The 20,715-nt window shown below is 32.4% G+C and overlaps 1 protein-coding gene across 7 annotated transcripts in view; it reads left to right on the forward strand.

Annotated features, from left to right (window-relative positions):
- LOC142320431 (dnaJ homolog l(2)tid, mitochondrial-like) overlaps positions 1–20,715 on the forward strand; it is a 106,410-nt gene that overhangs the window by 16,428 nt on the left and 69,267 nt on the right. For all 7 annotated transcript variants that reach the window (XR_012755384.1, XR_012755385.1, XM_075358184.1 and 4 more), the window contains exons 3-6: positions 20–280; positions 5,520–5,688; positions 9,760–9,891; positions 12,040–12,236. Coding sequence is in view for 5 of the 7 variants with exons in the window: in XM_075358184.1 (XP_075214299.1) it covers positions 20–280; positions 5,520–5,688; positions 9,760–9,891; positions 12,040–12,236 (759 nt within the window). In the remaining 2 variants the exon portion in view is untranslated. The remainder of the gene's footprint in view (positions 1–19; positions 281–5,519; positions 5,689–9,759; positions 9,892–12,039; positions 12,237–20,715) is intronic.

Genomic DNA, 20,715 nt, shown 5'->3' on the forward strand with positions numbered 1-20,715 from the left:
TGGTGTTTATTTATTGTAGGTGTTGAGTGATGATGTCAAAAGGAAGGAGTATGATAGGTGGGGAGCAACATCAGAACAAATGGGTATGGGAGGTGGTGCTGGAGCTGGTCATCCAGGCGGTGCTGGTGGCATGGGTAGCCGATATGAACAGTGGAACTTTACTTCGACTATAGATCCTGAAGAATTGTTTAGAAAAATATTTGGCGAAGGAGGATTTAAAGCGAGTAACTTTAATGATGATTTTGCTGAATCAAAGTATGGTTTTGGACAAGCGCAAGAGGTATGTATTTTGTAATGATTTTGTAGTTAATTTTTATAGTTTATTATATGCATATATTATATTATGTGTAGTTTATTATAAACTACACATATAATATATATTATTTAATAATATAATGCATATATATTATATAATATAATATATATGCATATATTATATGTGTAGTTAATTATAAACTCGCTGGTCACCTTAAAAAAAATAACTCCAAAAATATGAACCCCCAAACCCTACCAATGAAGGATGAAAATCTGCACCATAAAGAATTACAAAGCGGTAGAAGATTAGATCTTTGTAGAGATCTGGAAACATACAGGAAGACCAGCAAAAATTGCCCTTTATCAACACCTCTTCAACATCCAGATCAAAGAATTACCTGGACGACTCCCCCTCATTCACGTACTACACAAATATGTGGACAGAACAGACCCTAATAACTACAGGGAAATCTCACTACTAGACACAACAAAAAATTATTTAAGACTCATGCTCAACAGAATCAGTCTACAACTTCCATTAGAGTCATGGTGATACCATATGTAGTCTTAAAGAAAGCACATGATTGCATCCACAGAGAATCCTTACTAAAAATTCTAAGACACTTCGGACTACATTCCGGATTAATAACTGATCCTGACAAACATTAGTCAAAAGTGAAATTCAGAGGCAACTCTCAGAACCATTTAAGATCAAAACAGGACTGTGTCAAGGTGATGGACTCTCACTGCTACTATTCAACTATGCTCTAGAAGTGGCAATGAGGGAATGGCTCTAAAAATGCTTCCCAAAAATAAAAATATTCCAAAAGATCAAAACAAACTGCCTTGGTTTGGCACTGCTAGCAAACAATATTGATGAAGCTAAAACACAAATATTAGAACTTCAAAACATTGCAAATAAAATTGGCCTCAAAATATTATTTGAAAAGACAGAAATTATGCCCCAAAAATCAACACAATTAAAAAATTTTAATACATCAGAGAAATAATAACAAACAACTTAAATGAAAAAACCTCAATCCAAACAAGAACAAACAAACTAGCTAAAGCACAAAAATTAATAACCTGGTACACTTACAGTAAAAACATCTGTTCACAAACACAAAAATAAAACGCTACAACCTAATTATAAAACTAGAAGTCACATATGCTGCAGAAACACTCTTGCTGAACAAACAGTCAAAGACCAACATACTTCAGAAAATTGAAAGAATAGGAAGAACCTGCATCAACAAAAAGTACCAGAAAGCTGGGCAATGGTGGATCATGCCCAATAAAGCCGCATTCAAAGAGTTAGAATCCATCAGTAATACAATGGATAAGAGGAGACTTGGATTCTTTGAATTCATCATGAGGATGCAAGATTTGAGACTAATGAAATGGGTGTTTCAGTACAATCTCAACTTGAAAAACAACAAGGTGGGATGCTGATGGATTAGAGAAAGAGGATCTGAAGGAAATAGGCCTTACACCAGTGACAAGACAAAATTAAACAACAAAAAAATAAGGTAAAAATACTCTCTTCACACTCGCAACAAAGAAACTCGTGAACATTTTCAACACCAGAAAGGGCATGAAGGTCGGAACAAAAAGTACTGGGAAGACTGCAATGCCCGACTTGGGACTGAAGGCTGAAGTCTTCAAACAGACTGATAATTTACTGACTACTGTGATCCTATGTGGTCATAAAAAATGAAAAATAAACTTGCTGGTGAGAACTTATTTCACTTGCTCTGACTCACTAGCCAAGGGTGCAGAGCACCCTGGTGGACCCCTGTTGTGTTCTTTATTCTCATGGTTGCACAAATAGTACTGATAAATAAAAGTTAAAGCCCGAAACCTCTCTTCTGACATTTCCCTCATTCTTGATGTAGAAGCTTTGATATGCTTCTGCTGTAGACAAATCTACAGCTTGAGTCTGGGCATATTGCTCTTCATCAACAGCTGACCGAGAATCATGTATCTCAGCTTTTTCAGAGGACTGAGGTACTTTCATTATTTTAGCAGACTGAATAATAAGAAAAGTTATTTCTCTTTCTTGAAGGCAATTTTTCTAACTTTTGACAATCCAATATCACTGTAAATAATTGGATACGAATCTATAAAGATATATATAAAGAATTATTTTCTATTAAAATCTGTCCATGAGTGATGTGTGCAGAGATATAACCCTAGTAATGATTTTATTATATCTATTGATTATTGCTTAATTAAAAGATATAATGTAATTATCAGTTTACCAGTTTAAATAATTTTTGTAAAAAAAATTATCATTTCCACTTGATGAAGAAGATTCAGTCTTGAATTCTCCGTGACAGTTACGATTTTTCAGATCGATTTAGATGACTCATAGGAAACTATCTCGCAGTGAATTTTTACACTTTCAAAAAAAGAGTTAAAAAATTATTAACCTATTGTTTTATTAATTTTCCCTATGAAAAAGATTTTTTTTTTTGTTAAAAATAAGTTCACTTTTTAAATTGATGAAAAGAGTAACAAGGTTCTGGTAATGAAAATGCATTTTATTTTGGGAAAATGGATGTTTCGAAAATACTTTCAGCTCAGTTTAAATGAAAACCAGAAAATTAACCTTTATTACAATCTTTTCCCCTCCTTATTACAAGTTAACAGAAAGTTTAGATACAGGCCTCATTTTGTAGAATCTGCTTTTGTTCCTAACTGCATTTCAGTCAATGTTTTTACATGATGTTATTAGGCATCAGATTATAGGTTTTCAGTAAAAATTTCACTGCTCTAGCCTTAATGCCTTTGGAAATAAAATTTTTTTCTCAAACGTCTAATTCTACAGCTTTGAAATATTTGCTGTAGCTTTTTTATGGCATAATGATCGTGAAATAATAATATACTACCTTGGGGAAAAAAATTTCTATGTATTTGGTCGCCCCAAAAACAAATTTTTTTTCCAAGAAATTCAGTGGGAAGCGCATTTTCTCTACTAACTCCTGATTGGCAACACTTAGATCTGTTCTGACCGCATAGCTATTTTCTCTGTGTCTTGTTTGTGACTGATTGGCTACGTACACATTCTCTCATGACCTTGTTATGTCAGACCATTCATTGTTTATAACCTCGCTAATATGTTTTACTGTTTTGTGAAAGTAAATTCTGTGGAAATGGGCAATCATCTGTGTCTCAAGGTACCAAGTGGATAATTATTGGTATGCAAAAGTGCAGTAGTAACTCATTCTGTCAATAGCATCTAAATTTAATATGTCTGAAATTTGTGTTGAGAACACAGCAAGACATTTTAAGGAAGCCGCCACCTTCATTGAAGCTCTGGAAAGTGGCAGACTGTGCCAAACCTTGCCTCATCAGGATTGAAAGCTTTTAATTTTGAGTTGCAAAAAGGAAAAAGTTTGTATTTTTTTAGGTCTGTCCCTGAAATTTCTGGCAACTATATATATGTATTGAAAATAGTAATATCATACATGTAGGAAAATTTTACTTGCGATGCAATGTTTAGCGTTTTACCTCTTGACAGAAAAACAGTTTGAACTTGGTCTTGCTTAATCAATTCTACCCGTCTGCGTAATTTCAGTTTCTCCAGATGATTGATTTTTCTTACAACACTAGTGTCTATCACATCAGACTTGAAATGAATGTTAATAAAACTGCCATGTTTCTAGTAAACTCAAGTATTATTATCTATATAGTAATCATACACTCCCTCTATAATTTTTTTAATTGCCATTATGTTGACCTTTGTTCCTATATTCCTGACAATATAAAGAACATCAAGAGTAATTCTGACTGAAAGTCTAAATTCATTAAAGACCAGGAGACAGATTCATTTATTTTTTTTTTTTGTGTTTTTTTTTCAATTAACTAGAATTTATGCATTATGTTTTCAAAAATATCTGATGTCAAAAATGAAAAATAAAAAAAGCATACATAGTGTGCAGTCTGCTTCATCTAGAAGCAGACCCTTGGAGAATTACATTAGCTGCAATCAAATGTTACGTGGAGTCCAAACATTGGTTGATCTATTTTCTTTTCATAGTTTTTAGTGAAATAACTTGTTAACCATTGTAAGGGTCTGAATATGCTGCCTCCAAAATATCAATTCTAAAAAAAAATCAAATATTTTTTATAAATAAATGATAAAAATTTATTTACCATTAGCTGTCATAGGAAACTTAAAAAAAATTTGCTTATTCTTCCATAGGGTACAATAAAAACTACATTGAACAGTCTTCATTTATTATGTTTAATTCAGTGTATTAGATTTCTTTTATATAACTTTATTAGGTATCCTTGGGAGAATAGATGGGTCTAATTGTGAAATTAAAACAATTTTATCATTATTTGATGTAAATTCAGGCTTGCTAACAAGTAAATGGTAAATTGATAGATGGTTCTTACAAACAATGTTAAAGCATAATTAGTTTTGACTATACACCATATATAGTAGTGCCTCATTAGTTGGTGGTTTTGTTTAAACTATAACTTTATTTTCAGATGCTGGTTTCCTATAATCATTGCTGTCAATGTTATTCTCAGATTTACTAAACTAACCTGGAATTATTGCTTTCACTTTCTAATTAGTTATTTTGGGTAACTTATTATTTTTATGGACATTTTATAAAATATATAAAGTACTAGTAAGCACATTTTATAAGCATATGAGGTATTCCAAATATTAACATTTGCTGTAATGAACAGGGTGGCTCAGCTTATTTATCCCTCCTAATAGCAGCAGACTGTAGAATGTGGACCTGCTGTCATTGTTGCTCCCCGTAACTGAACTATGTTGTGTGGTATATCTTTACAAAGATGGACTGTGTTCTAAAAAAAGTCTTTATAAAAGTCTTGTTCTTTTTAATTAGGTATTAATAATTAAAAAGTAATTCATTAGTTACAGAAGTTAATTGTGCATCATAATTTGCACTTTCTTAAATTAAAATTTTATTTAAATTGGCACGGTAATTAATGTTTTTTTCTTCCAATTCATCAATCAAAATTAACAAGAAAATTGATCATATCATTTGTATATTTTGATTGATGTCCAGCAACACTATCTGGAAATATCTTAGATCATGTTTATTGATATAAAAACCATTTCCAGTTTGATTTAGTTAAAAATAGTTATAAAACCTATAAATCTGACTTGGCGGCTCAACTAAGAACGGTTTGTATCATTTGATTTGTTCTGTTACCAGGTAATTAGTAAATTATTAATTATATATATATATATATATATGTAATTTGTTAAAATCTTTCAGATCATCATGAAGTTGAGCTTTACAGAAGCAGCTAGGGGGTGTAATAAGGAGATTTCTGTTAATATAATTGATACTTGCCCAAAGTGTAGAGGTAGTCGTGCAGAGTTAGGCACTAAAGCAGAAAGATGTCAATACTGTAATGGTACTGGTATGGAAACTGTACGTACAGGTATGTAACATTCATAATTTTTTGTTGTGTAATAGGTTTTATATTATCTAGATTCAGATTGTCTAGCTGTTTTAATTTCTCCATAATTGTTTTACAGCGTAAACTTAAACCACTAGTGTGAATCACAAAAGCAAACTTATTTACAGTGTCACAACATATAAGTCACTAGTGACTTAAAATGGAAACTAATTTTAATTGAATGATAATGGAATATTTTAATAAAAACATTAAAATGAAGTCTGAAAGAGAAACTGAAATCAGAAATCTGAAAGAGAAATTGGAAAGAGACTGAAGATGAAAGTACCTTTAAAAATTTTATTTTTACTTAGCCAAATGAAAGGTAGGATTTATCTAGTGGATTCATATATTCAGTTTTAAATATTGTAGCAATAAAATTATGATTATAAAAAAAAACCAAGTTTGTTAAATAATTTGTTTAAATGAAACATGTAATAGTAAATGTAGTCACAAACAATCTAAAAAGCTATACTGTAGAATTTATGAGCCTCAGGTTAGTTGCTTGGGATGGCATCAGAATATTTTTTTGTCAAAAATATGTATACTATTGAGCAACTGATTAAAATTTATCAAATAAGAGCACTGGTAGGTAATGAGATGCAAATGTGGGTCTAAAATGAATTAATAGCAATAAAAAAAAAATAATAGTATTGCAAATGTAAATTAATATTAATTCTATAAAATTTCGCTCATATCACTGATTACAAGGGATACAGATGATGATTAATGATTAGCCTCATTGAACAAAGAGGTAAATAAAGCTGTTTTAACATTTTTTTTAATGATTTACTTTTCTGTTTAATTTACTTTTTAAATGGTGTATGTTTATAAATTGTGATTTTTTAGAATAATGTTCATATGCTAATAGCAGACTTCTAGCTTTATCTCCTGATTATAAAGAATACCTTCCCTGTTTCAAGTAAAGAAGTAATTTTAATACTTATCACATGATCTATTTCCTGTAATCTTGATACTTCCTGCCATTATTATTACTATTGCCTGCCTTCAAGCATATGATCATGTATTTGCTTCTCAAAGATGAGAAGCAAAAGCATGATTGTATGCTTGAAGGCAGGCAGTATTAGTACTGATAGTATTAGTAGTCAGGCATTAGTAGTGGTAGTATACTACTATAGATCATGTGGTAAGTATTGAAATTACTTATCTACTTGAAACAGGGAAGGAATTCTTTACAATCAGGAGATAAAAACTGAAATTTTATTTGCTGCTATATTAGATGCCATAACTGAATGGTTGTGGACAACCTGACATAGACATTAATCATCTTTGAAAATTGCTTAGCCATTTTTCTAGTATTTCTCATGCTAGTAAATGAGGAGTGAAGTGGTTTTGCTATACCTTCTATACTCTTTTAATAACAAAATGCATTACGTACAGGCATTTTGAAATTAGTTATACAAAAGTAACCTTCAATAATGAAAAAAGTAAATGACTTTCAGAAATGTGGTGTTTGATTCAACACTGAATACAGTATATGTTCAAATTTCATTTATAAATGTTCAATAATGGTGTGTATTACCTTTTGTAACATGGCAGATGTCCCATCTGTAATCAATTTCCTTCCAAATCCTAAGCATGTTTTGATCTATGGTGGCAACTTCTTATGTTATCTGGTGCCGCAACTCGACATTTCCTGGAAGCAGAGGAAGTCCATCAGTGTTAAATCAGGTGATAGTGGTGGACAGGAACTTTACACATCCAGTCCAGTATAATTTTTCATATTCTTTTTCAATTTTTTTTTTACTTTCCACAATAGGGTTTCCAGCGGTGGGAGAACATGATGCCCATGTTTTTTCAAAAGTTCATCAAAGTGATATTTTTGTACTTTATTTTTATGTAACTTTATTAATTCATATAACTGTGTTCAGTATTTTTGAACTATATGGAATATAGGTTTTCTCCAGCCAGTAATATCTTTTCTTCTGGAGTTAGAATTTGGCGCTTTATCAATGCCTGAATTGTGATAAGGGGCGTTATCAACTACCACTGACATTTGTGAATATTTGGTATCAATTTTTCATGTGGTCATTTCATGAAATTATCAGTATTCATGTTTTTATGATAGTCGCCTCTTTTTGAACTGGCTTTCCAAGTTAATAATGCGTTTGGAATAAAACCAATTTCTCCTCCAGCATGAATTACTCTTAAACGGTCACCTTTATTAATCGGCACACAAAGTTCCTCAACAATACCATCAGACCATGACTTTGTCAAATAATGTAAAACGTACATTTCATCCAAATAAAGAATTGTACCATTGCTTTGTCTGTACTTAGCCTGCAAATATTGAATATTTGCCTGCAAATATTCAATTCTTTCCCACCTGATAGATTTTGAAAGTTTTCTGTTATTTTCAGTTTTATGCCGTTTGAAACCTAACTCTTTCAAAATAACAGCTAAAGTTGATTCATTGCCTTTAAAATCAATAGATGACTGAAGTTCTTACCTTATTTTTTTTAAAGTAGGTAATTCATTCTTCTTTGAATGAAATTCATTGATTGTTCTTTCAACTACACCTAAATCAAAACTGTCCAGTCCACTGACAGGTTTTGAACGTCATTTATACTTTTTTGGTATGCTGAAAGAACACGATTGGGATGTTGGTTGAAGAATTATGTCTTTTTTCTCTTCTGAATTTTTGAACCTATGTTCTTGATATCGCATAAGCAGTAGCAGTTCTTTCTTTGCATATTTGAATGCCAATTATATGTTTGTCGTTAGTTAATGTTACCTACTTTTAGAGCTTCTTTTTTCATAAAATCATAAATATTATTGATAATTTCATATGCATGAACTCCTAAGTTTTTTCTTAATTACGGATTTAAATTCTGCCATAGTAAATTGCAGTACACTAACACACTAACAAAAAATTTGCGAAAAATAATGAGTAATTAAAAAATAATATGTCCGCACAAAATCGCTATCCAAATACCTTTACTGAACACTATATAAACTGGAGTAAAGGTTCTTTATACACACCTCATGTATTACGAATGACAGTTCTAAATATAATCATGATGAAAGACATCATTTCTAATCGCATGTATAAATTTTTATAGGCCTGTACATAATACCAATCAGAGCATTGGTCATTGGTTAAGGAATTGTTATTGTTTACAAGATTGAGTGTTTAAGCATTTATATGTAATCAATTCAAGCGGAAAGAATTGAACGCAGAACATAAATGTATTGTTTGAGCCCCCGTATTGTGTGTAAATAAAAATAATAATTACGCGCAAAAATAATGTTTTGGAAAACAATAATATGAGGTGTCAGCACATGACGTCACAAGCTCGCAGATTCGCTGAGGCAACTATAACTGTGTTAGACAGGAATGAAACTTGAAGATATATACTGTATTCAGTGATGTATCAAAGAATTCTTTGAGTAGTTTACTTTTTCCATTATTAAAAATTACTTATAATTAATCTAGAAATACTCTGTATACTAATTAATATCAAAGGAAAAATTTAATAAACAACCACGTGGAAATTTAAATAAAATATTCAGTGAATGCCACACATTGCACACAGCAGTTCATTTTCTTCTCTTCTATTAAGAAGGGAAGATGAAGGAAAACAAGTACCATTTGGGCTGATGTCTGCTGGTAAAGAAACAGGATGAGTGGAGCGGTGCTGGAGAAAATCTATGAAAATAACAAATTTCTTATGAGGAATGTAGACTTTGGTTTAGAAGACTATGCTATAAAGGAAACAGAGCTACTTTGTGTCGAAGATTAGATGTAGTGGATTTGGACACCATCAAGGTTGGAATTATGAGTAAATGAAGAGAATAGTAGAAGAATGAAAGGTTGCTCGCTTTTGACAGAGCACCACATGATCTCTGTCTGTAGCTTCTTTAATATAAGTGATCATTAAATTTAAATCATTCCTCTTTGTTCTAAAAAAACTCATTGTACAATTTGTAGTGTTAAATAGCATTTTACACCAAATAACTAAGAAAAACATCTAACCCATCATTGAACATTTGTATTTTTATTATAGTATTATTGAATTGTGTTTTAATTAACAGGGCCATTTATGATGAGATCTACTTGCCGTTATTGTCAAGGTACACGCATGTTTATCAAGTACAAGTGTAGTGAATGTGAAGGAAAAGGAAGTACTGTTCAAAGAAAAAATGTTACAGTTCCAGTACCAGCTGGTGTGTTATTGTTATTAATTTCTTTCTTTAATAAGTTATTTTCATAATATGTATAAAAACAAAACAATTTTATTTTATATTTTAGACAGTTCTTAACTGTATTTATGTTTGCTGTGATCTTAAATCACTGAAAAACCGAGTTGATGGAGGAAAAAATTTAATTAGTAAAACATCTATAGTGTTAATTTCTAAGTTAATTTCTCGTACAATAATCTAATTGCCAACTAGTTGGCACTCCGTATGCTCGCTGCGACTGCCAACTAACAGTACCCCACTTCCTTATGGATTGTATCTGTTGTGCGGCATTCCTTATGGATTGTATCTGTTGTGCGGCATTACGTTGCAAGTTTAAAGTAGGGACCGACGTATGAAATATGTTTAGGAACTATGATGTTATCAATTGTCTTGTTGCGATTTATAAAGGCAAATCATTTGGTATATGCTGAATGGTAATTTTTATTCTTCTAAGTTCCTTTTTTAAAGTTGTATCCACTGTGATTTTTATTTGTTTTTCGTATGCTTTTAGCATACATTTAAGATTTTATTTCATTTTTAATGTCAATGTTTAACTTTTTCTGTCTACTATACTATTTTAACATGTTAATGATGTTAAAGAATAATTTAGATTCGGAGTAACAGTACAAGGTGAAAAGATGAAGATGCTACGATTTGCTGATGATATAGTAATTCTAGCCGAGAGTAAAAAGGATTTAGAAGAAACAATGAACGGCATGGATGAAGTCCTACGCAAGAACTATCGCATGAAAATAAACAAGAACAAAACAAAAGTAATGAAATGTAGTAGAAATAACAAAGATGGACCACTGAATGTGAAAATAGGAGGAGCAAAGATTATGGAGGTAGAAGAATTTTGTTATTTCTGAATAGCAGAATAGTAGAATTACTAAAGATGGACGAAGCAGGAGCGATATAAAATGCCGAATAGCACAAGCTAAACGAGCCTTCAGTAAGAAATATAATTTGTTTACATCAAAAATTAATTTAAATGTCAGGAAAAGATTTTTGAAAGTATATGTTTGGAGTGTCGCTTTATATGGAAGTGAAACTTGGACGATCGGAGTATCTGAGAAGAAAAGATTAGAAGCTTTTGAAATGCGGTGCTATAGGAGAATGTTAAAAATCAGATGGGTGGATAAAGTGACAAATGAAGAGGTATTGCGGCAAATGGATGAAGAAAGAAGCATTTGGAAAAATATAGTTAAAAGAAGAGACAGACTTATAGGCCACATACTAAGGCAACCTGGAATAGTCGCTTTAATATTGGAAGGACAGGTAGAAGGAAAAAATTGTGTAGGCAGGCCACGTTTGGAATATGTAAAACAAATTGTTAGGGATGTAGGATGTAGAGGGTATACGACTAGCACTAGATAGGGAATCTTGGATAGCTGCATCAAACCAGTCAAATGACTGACGACAAAAAAAAGATACTATTTTTAATATTTATACCTTTTTTTTTTTACTTTTCCTTTTTTTTCTGTCTATAAACACAAACAAGCATTTCTACTGTTTCTAATTAACATTTCTTTAAATGATAAAAACATATATATTTATTTACAGTTCTGATACAAGCTATCAAAAATTGACCTAGGATAAATAATTTATTTATAATTTACCAATATTGGGATCTTTTTATTTTAATTAAATAATTTAACCTTTAGAAAAAAATTGTGTGTGTTTGTGTTCATGTATACAAGTCAGGTATATATATATATATATATATATATGGAAAAAAAAGAATTACAAGAATAACTTGTAATTAGAAATAGTAAAACTGAACTCAATTGTTAGAGAAATATATAATATACTTAATTTTAAAAACTTTTGGAAATACATTATACCAGGTATAAATAACTCCATTATAATAATTTAGCAATTGTACAAAAGCATTCAGAAGTTGTTGATGCCTGTTAAGGTTGATGAAAGCATAAATACTACAGAGTAGACCAACATGGGCATAGCACACTGCAATCCAATTGCTGGTATGCAGGCTTATCAGCAAATATGTTAATGCTTTTGTTACGATTGTGGAATTATTTACTCATTTTCTATTATTTCAAGTAATCTTCTAAATCAAAATTGAAAGGATGTTTTAGTTAAATTAATGGAAGTGTTGCATATTTTTATTAGGTGTTGAAGATTCTCAAACAGTTAGGCTTGGTGTTGGAAATAATCAAGAGTTATTTATTACATTCCGAGTTGCTAAATCGGATTACTTCAGACGGGATGGTGCAGATATCCATACTGATGCAGATATATCATTGTCTCAAGCTATACTTGGTGGAACTATACGTGTACAAGGAATTTATGAAGATCAAACAATTCAGGTATGTACTTTTTTCTTAAATGTTATTCTCATTTTTTTAGTGTTAGGATAATTTTAAATACATGCTGTAAGACCACTCGGTTTGAATTCCATAATTTTTCTATTCCAGTAATTAATGAATGAGAGTTACTCCAAAAGTCATTTCTGGATTGTTGTTGAGAATGAGCAAATTGGTTTAGCAAACCCAATCGATGAATGCACAGTAATTTTTAATATAATTTGATGCTCTTCTATCTGTTCTGTTCAGTGCTGATAAAAAGCAGCTGCCTATAAAACATGGGACTGGTGCATTGTCACTCTCCTAAATGACTTTTGTTGGATATAGTTATCTTGCAAGGAAGGACTCTGTGTTCTAAAACTTAACTGTATTTTATTTATTATTCAATTAACAGTACTGTAAGATAGTGGTGTACAGATATGCACAAGAGGGTGGAATGGTGTTACTCATCATTAGTGATGAAAATTTTGAAATAGTTGAACAAATTGTACAAAATTAACAACATTTCTTGATTTCCAAACTTTGAAATGGATTTTCACAAATTTTGAGAGCAAAACTGTTGGATCGTGACAGACATTCTGGTTTTATAAGTTTTGTGCTAGGTGGGAACCAAAATACCTGACTGAAGATACAAAATTCATAGTAGCCATAACCTTAATATTTGAGTAGCACAGTAGAAACGTGGTATGTATCTCAACTGAATTTTGGTTGGAGATGAGACATTTATGTCAAGTTCATGATGATTGTACAGACCATGCAGTAGCTCTAAAGGTGGATGCACAATTCATTTAAGCCACAAAATTTATATAAGCCAGACAGAAACAAATATAAGTGGTGTAAACAATTTTGGAAATAGGAAGTGTTTTGAAAGGACACTCACCCGATAGACAGAACAATTGCTGAAAATACAGAAAGAATTTGTTGGACATTTGTAATGTTAGTCATAACTAAACAGTCCTAAAAGCAAGTTCATAATGTTTACAAATCGAAACTTTTATTCTTATAAACTTTAGCTACTCCATGAAATTAAACCTAACAAAGCCACAAAGAGTTTGGTTTGTAACGACTTCATTTCTGCTGATGAAAACTACTTACAGCGCATTTTATTTTCTGACGAAGCAAAATTTCCTGTTCATGTAGTTATGAGTCGCCATAATAGTCTATTATGAGGTTCAGAAGATCCACATGAATCTGTGGAATCATCCACAAGTGAATGTTTGGTGTAGTATCATGCATAATCATATTCTTTGGCCACTTTTTACCATGACCAGACTATTATATGTATAGTGTACTTGGACATGTTGGAGAACTTTGTGTTTTTGCAGGTTGAAAATATGGAGAGTCTAATTTGCCAACAGGATGGAACCCTTCCATATCATTCAGAAGTTGTGCACTCAACTATTTCCCAACTAGATAGGCAGAGAAGCTTCCATCATTTGGCCACTGCAAAGCCCAATTTGATACCAATGTTTCCTTTTTTTGGGGGGGGGCTATGTTAGAAACATCTATACCAAGAAAAACTCATCACTTTACCCCCTGTGCCAAAGAATATCAAGCATGATTGATTCCTTAATCATGTTTGCCAGAGTGTGGAATGAGGTGTATAACTGGTTTGACATTAACAGTGCTAATATTCAATTTTGTTGAAGAGGTAAAAACATTTTAGACTGTACTTTCATGTAATAAAATGCATTTGTAATTCTATATGTAAAAGTAAGTTTAATTTAAAACTGCAGAGTTTTTTCTGGCACCTTGTACATTATTTATATTATTATTATCTTTTATGGCTGCATTGGATCGCTTTAGTTAGTTCATTATCCAAGTCTCTTCGATGGGACTGTTTGGGCCTTGCGGTCCTCCCAGTACTTTTTCATACATTCCGATTGTTGTGCCCTTTCTAATGTTGAGAATGTCTTATGAGTATTTTTCTTGTGAGTATAAAACTTCTTGTTAATGCTTTTGTTCTTGATTTTCTTTTTTAATTTTTCTTATCTGCGGTGTCTTCTGGTGTAAGGCCAATTTGCTTCAGATCTTCTCTTATTTCTGTGATCCACTTGCATCCTGTCTTGGTATTTAGAGTTAAGATTGTACTGCACTAACTGTTTCAGAAGTCTTGAATCTTGCATCTCCTCTTACGCATGGTATCAGTGATGGGTTTTAACTCTGTGCATGACTTTTTTGGGCACAATCCACCACTGCCTGTCTTTCTGTTACTTTTTATTGATGCAGGTACTTCCAATTCTTTCCTGGAGTCTATCTGTCTTGATTGTTTGTTCAGGTAGAAGAGTGTTTCTGCTGTAGAAGTGGCTTCTAGTTTTTAACTGTGTTGTGTTTTATTTTTGTATTTATTGTTAGGCATTTTTTATTGTACTTGTACCAGGTTAATTTTTTAGCCTTTAGCTAGTTTGTTTTGTCTTATTTGGATTGAGATTTTTTTCGTTCAGGTTATTATTTCTCTAAGGTATTTAAATTGGGTTACTATTTTAATGTAATTACTGTTTATGTTTACTTCTTTTAAATGTGTTGGTATTTGGGGCATAATTTCTGTCTTTGCGAATGATATTTTTAAGTCAATTTTATTTGCAGTGTGTTAAAGTTCTAATATTTGTGATTTAGCTTTGTCAATGTAGTTTGCTAGTTGTGCTAAGTCATCTGAAATCAAGACAGATTTTTTTTATTCTTCGTTCTATTTTTACTTTAGGGGGCATTTTTTGAGCAATTACCATTTCTAGAGCGCAGTTGAATAATAGCGCTGAGAGCACATCACCTTGGCGCAGTTCTGTATTGTTCTCAAATGGCTCTAAGAGCTTTCATCTGAATTTTACCTTTGACTTAGTGTTTAGTAGGGTCAGTTTCATCATGCTTATAAATTTTGTATGTTGTCTGAGGTGTCATAGAATTTTTAATAAGGATTGTCTGTGAATGCAGTCAGAAGCTTTCTTGAAAGAAGTCTACAGTTGTTATCATCATGTCTGTTTTTTCCTGTTGTAATCCATTATTAGTTTCAGACTCATGATTTGGTCTGGACAGCTCTTCTAGGGTCTGAAACCTCCTTTGTGTTTTAGTTCTTGCTCAAGTTGTGAACCAATCCTGTTGAGGATGAATCTTGAAAGAATTATTTATGTTGTGTCCAGGTGTGAGATTCCCCTGTTATTGTTAGGTTCTGACCCCGAAGGGGAAGTCCTGTCATGTGACGATTCTGGTTGCCATGCCACCCTTTCGTACCTAACCCTGATGGGCTTTACCATAGGTCATCTTATTATAGACCCACAGACTGATTGATGTCTCTCGGTCATCATCTTGGTCTCCTGTCAGAATGCCACTGATGCAAATGCCATGAGTGATGTTTCCATCAGTGTAAACCCTAAAAACTAACATAACGAAAAACAAATAACCAAAACTACTCATACTAAATAGAGTAAGTGAACAAATTATAAATTTTGATATAATTACCCTACAACAAAGGAAATTAAATGAACTACATTAGCATTGTCCATTCTACCATAACTTGGACACAGACCTGAATCAGCTAGGACGAAATGAGCCAATTTATCCCTAAAAGCGCCATGGTCTGAAAGAAATCGTGTGCCATATTTATTAGGAGACACCCAAGAGGCACTCTGTAAACTCCTCACATCAGGGAAGAGACCTTGCGAATAATGCCCATTAGTTGTCTCATCCCATCTCTCCTGCAACAATTGAAATCCACTTTTCTCAGTCTCCCTAATTTTTGCAGAAGTCCCCATTCACTCAACCTTTTTGCGAAATAATGTTGTTGATGCTCAACGGCGAGAACATCAGTGGGCTTCACTCCAGCAAATTACTGTTAACAACAAGAGGCGTTGGGTCCTCAATAAAATATCTGTATAGGTTTTATATTTTAGCCTATCCGTCCATACAGGTGCGGCATATAACATAATTGCCTCACACACCTTTTTAAAGGATCCACATGGTCTTAAAATTTAGATACCAATCTGAATTCACCACACCTTAAATACCAAAGAAGACACTATTGGCCTTCTTCATGACGTATTGTAAATGCTCTTTGAATTGAGAATTTTTGTCAAACTGATACAAAGCAGAGAGCCACCACAGATTGTTAAATAAACCTGATATGTCCAGGAAAATCCCTGACTATTTCCCATAACTATTTCTCAATTCTCAAGATTTTTAGGATAGCATCCTCTGTCCCTTAACAGGATGAAAACCATACTTATCTTCATTAATAATCGTAGCAACATCAACCTCTTATTTATGCGCTAGTTTAGTATTTTCCCAAAGACCTTAGCAATAACTGGAAGCAATGCCAGAGGCCTATATGAGAAACTAACAGTAGGATCCTTGTCGCCATCTTTAAATAAAAACAACTACTATATCCTTCTTCCAACAAATTGGAAAATGACCAATAAAAAGGATTTTATTAAAAAACTCTAGTAAAAACACTAATACTGACATTTATCGAGGAATCAAGGAGCTCCACCGTTATTCCATCAATGCCAGCAGCTTTGCCTCTCTCTACCAAAGGTACATATTACCTCACGCACCTCAGCCTCAGTAACTTTTTAAGACAAAATATCCATGTGATGATAAGCAACATTTTTCCTTCTAGATATTGGAAGGATGCTTCTGATATTTGGGATTGTTGAAATAGTGGCTTGATGTCTTTTCTCCATTGTTACGTCACATTCACTGTGTTCTACCAATGATGTTTTTTATGGGATTTTATTGGGCTAATTCTTCGTCGATTTGTTTAAGGTTGTTGACTAGATCTTAAGAGTTAATCCATAATTATTTTTTTGGTTGCTGTTTGGTAATTTTCATTCTTGATTAGTTGGGTAGGGTCCATTTTTCTTTTAGTTAGTGGCTTAATTTTGTTGCTTTCATTGGGGAGTAAATTTAATTTTAATTTTGACTACATAGTGATCTGAGCCTGTCTATTCAGAGGAGGACATTTACCACATTGTTGATCTCCTTGTGGTGGTGTTTGTCCATGAAGACATAATGTAGTGGCCATTTTCCTTTAGTGTAGTCTGGTTGTTTCCAGGTTTTGTGTATTTTGAGGTTTCCTCTTGAAATATGTGGATTTCAAGATTAGGTTGTGGTTTCTTTTGGTGTCGAAGAGAGACTTTCTGTTTTTATTTGTTTTCTTTTGGACAGGCCATTTTCTGATAATGTAGCAGTATTTTCTCTCTCTGCATAGTTGAGCTGTTTCTTATTTCCTGCAGATTCATGAGAATTTTGTGTTGGTCTAATAGGCCAGTTATTATTTTTAGTTTACCAGTCTGCAAGAGTGAGTGTACATTGTGTGTGGAAATGTGGATTGCTTTGGTTTAATTTTGGATTTTGTATTTTTCTTGTTAGTTTGTGTAGTGTTGGGGCATTAGTACTTCTGATAGCATGGTGTAAGTGGCACCTCACCGTATTCAAATACTGCCTTCTCTGAATTCTAGTGTTGCTTGGTTCAGCTGGTTGAGTATTCCTTAAAAGACCTTTCATGATTGAATGTCAAGGGGTCACCTGTGTTGGGACTAGATCCTGAATTCAGATCGCTCAGGAAAGTGAGAGTCTAGAGTGATTAGATTGCTCTAGATGTGATGTAGTGAGATGTGATTTGATGGTAAATGAAGCTGTGAAGTTTGTTTAGATTCAGTTCACTGGACAAGTTTCTCCTATTTGTTGGATGTATTCAGGCGCACCTTGTGGAGGCTCAATCTGATTTTTGTTAAAAGTTATTTTGGAAAAAGTTACAAAATCTGATTCTAAACATTATGTCCACATTATATATATATATATACACACACACACACACACACATGCGTGCACGCACCCACAAACACGAGGCATATTCATAAAGTAAGGTACCCTGACTTATGTTTAAGTATTAGTTGGTCTGAACACAGTATCACACCTGCAGGACCATCTATTGGCTATTTATGAAGCTACTGCAGTTGTTTTGATTCAGTAGTCGTTTGCCTGCTGGTGAATGCAGATCGCAATGTCCACAATAATCGTTTCTCCCGCCAGTTGTGAAGCGATCACTGTGATTCAATTTTTGTGTGTAAAAGAAAATTCAGCTGCTGAAATTCATCAGGAGTTGTGCCTAGTGTATGGACCTACAGTAATGAGCAAAGGAAATGGTGTTGAGACTTAATTGTTGAACAAGTGAACTGAAAACTGCGATGTGATCACTGATTTGACAAGTGCTCTGGTTGATGAATATCTGCATGTTGGATGCACTTCTATCTGCACAATTTTCACAGAAAAGCTTGGATATTACAAATTTTCTTATAAAATTTGAGTTTTAAAATGTAGAACTTAAATTTGTGTTATGTTTATTATTAGTCTATCTCTATGGAGTATTTTTCATTTGAGAAGATATGGAGGAGGATGTCCTGTGTAGTGTAGGCCAAAATTTAGGGACTGATTCAGTACATCAAAATAAACAAAAAAATGTTTAAAACAATATTATTTCTTAGATATTGTGTAGGTACATGTACACAAATTTCATTAAAATATCTCAATCTGTTCTTAATCCTTCATGGACGGCAGTGCTTTATGGCTATAGGTGGAAGATATTTTCAAAAAAAAAAGTTCATGCAAAAACTATTTAAAGTAACTTAAAACATGCATTCATGCATAAACACAACATGACACTGTGCTTTTTGCAGAATTGTGCCACCAATCTGACTAAGGAACAATCTGATTGGAACCAATCTGAAAGAAAAAGCTTATGCGAAAATGGAACAAGTCTTACCGAGCGCATTAGATTTTCAAACTATAGGTGATGATTTTGGTTATGTTTTACATTCAGTTCTTTTCATGTAAAAGATACTGAAAAATAATAGTAATAGTATTGATGTTGATGGTAATACAAAAACAGCAATTTTGAAGAGTAGTGCACCTAGGTAAGGAGTAGTGTAATATGGTTTTATAATAATAATAATAATATAAATATTTTTGTTCATTTCCTTCTGAATTTTAGTCTCAAAAATTTTGTTTGAATTCAAATGAAGCAAATTGAAATTGAAGTTTTGGAAGGAACAGTTGGTAAACAAAAAAAATGAGCGAAAAACATGAAAAAAATAATGCACGTGTCTGGTTACATATGTACGGTCATTGAACTCATCTGATAATTGAAGTAAAATGGTTCCCAATCACGTTGTATCAGGAATTCCTGTCTCAAAATGATTGAAAGAACATCTCCTGCCATCTCTAGGAATTTATTTGTAACTACATGAAGGCAAATAGCTGGTCACATTCAGAGACTCATATATGGGTTTCCGTCCACGAAGGGTATATAGATATAATATTTTGTTTAAAAAAATCATAATGGCAAACAGAAAGGAAATGAAAAAAAGTTGTGTAGTAGCCCTTAATGAACATCTTTGTGTAATATCATCATGAATTAATTCCTTAATTTTGTCCAGCACCTCCTGACACTAAGTGTTCCCTGCTATGTTGTACTAATGTAAATACTGGATTGTTCCACACAAAAAGAGGTGCTTTAATCTGTTGCTTTACACTGTCTAACCCAGTCTTTCTAATGGCTGTGCATGAAAAGCAGATGAAGTATATGAGATAGCAGTCAGTGTTACTTCTCTGAGCGTAATGATGTTCACTATACAGATACTTGCAGTGGTGAACTGAACTCAAATATCACTTATAGAGCTGAGTATAACATGGATTTATTGGGTGGCATGCCATATGTCACCAAACATTTTTCTCTGTGAAGCCAATATTAAACCACTTCACTTGTCAGTTTTCTTAGTAACCCTGACAGGTTATTTGTTACTCATAAAGATGCCTACATCATTTTTAGCAGTGTCTTGTGACTCATGTTAAGTCTACTATTATCAGTAATATTTTGGCACTTAACATTTGTACAATTGTAGACTGCAATATGGCTTTCAATATTGAATACTTTGTATTAAAAATAGTAGTTGACTAAATATTGAGTAGAATATGAAAAGAATTAATAACACCTAACTATAGCTTTTTGAGAAATTCTTTCTTTGTTAGCGTAAGATTATTTGAAAATGCATAAAATTATAATGAAAACATATGAACTTAAAGATTTATATATTTTCTTTAACTTTACCATCGCATGTGGTTTAAACCTCAGGAATATGTAATCACAATAATCAACATTAACTATCCATTATTCTCAAAATCTTTCTATTTAGTAAATCACTGATAAATCATATTTATTTGAAAATTATTTTGTGTAATAATTTGTATATTGTATATTTATGTCTATCAGAAATGTTAATAATTTTATTAATTCTGCTATCAAAACTACATTGATTACAAAAGTAATATACACAAACGGTGTAGAAAATATGGTTATGATTATATTTCATTCATGTAGGTATCTTGATATGCAATGAAATTTTTAAAATAAAACATTAATTAATTAGATTATTTCGTCTTATCTTCATAAAGTTTTATTCTGTTTTTAAGAAAAATAATTATAGAATGTCTA

This window comes from Lycorma delicatula, chromosome 2 (genome assembly GCF_047948215.1).
Source record: "Lycorma delicatula isolate Av1 chromosome 2, ASM4794821v1, whole genome shotgun sequence".
In the NCBI taxonomy this organism is placed as follows: Eukaryota; Metazoa; Arthropoda; class Insecta; order Hemiptera; family Fulgoridae; genus Lycorma; species Lycorma delicatula.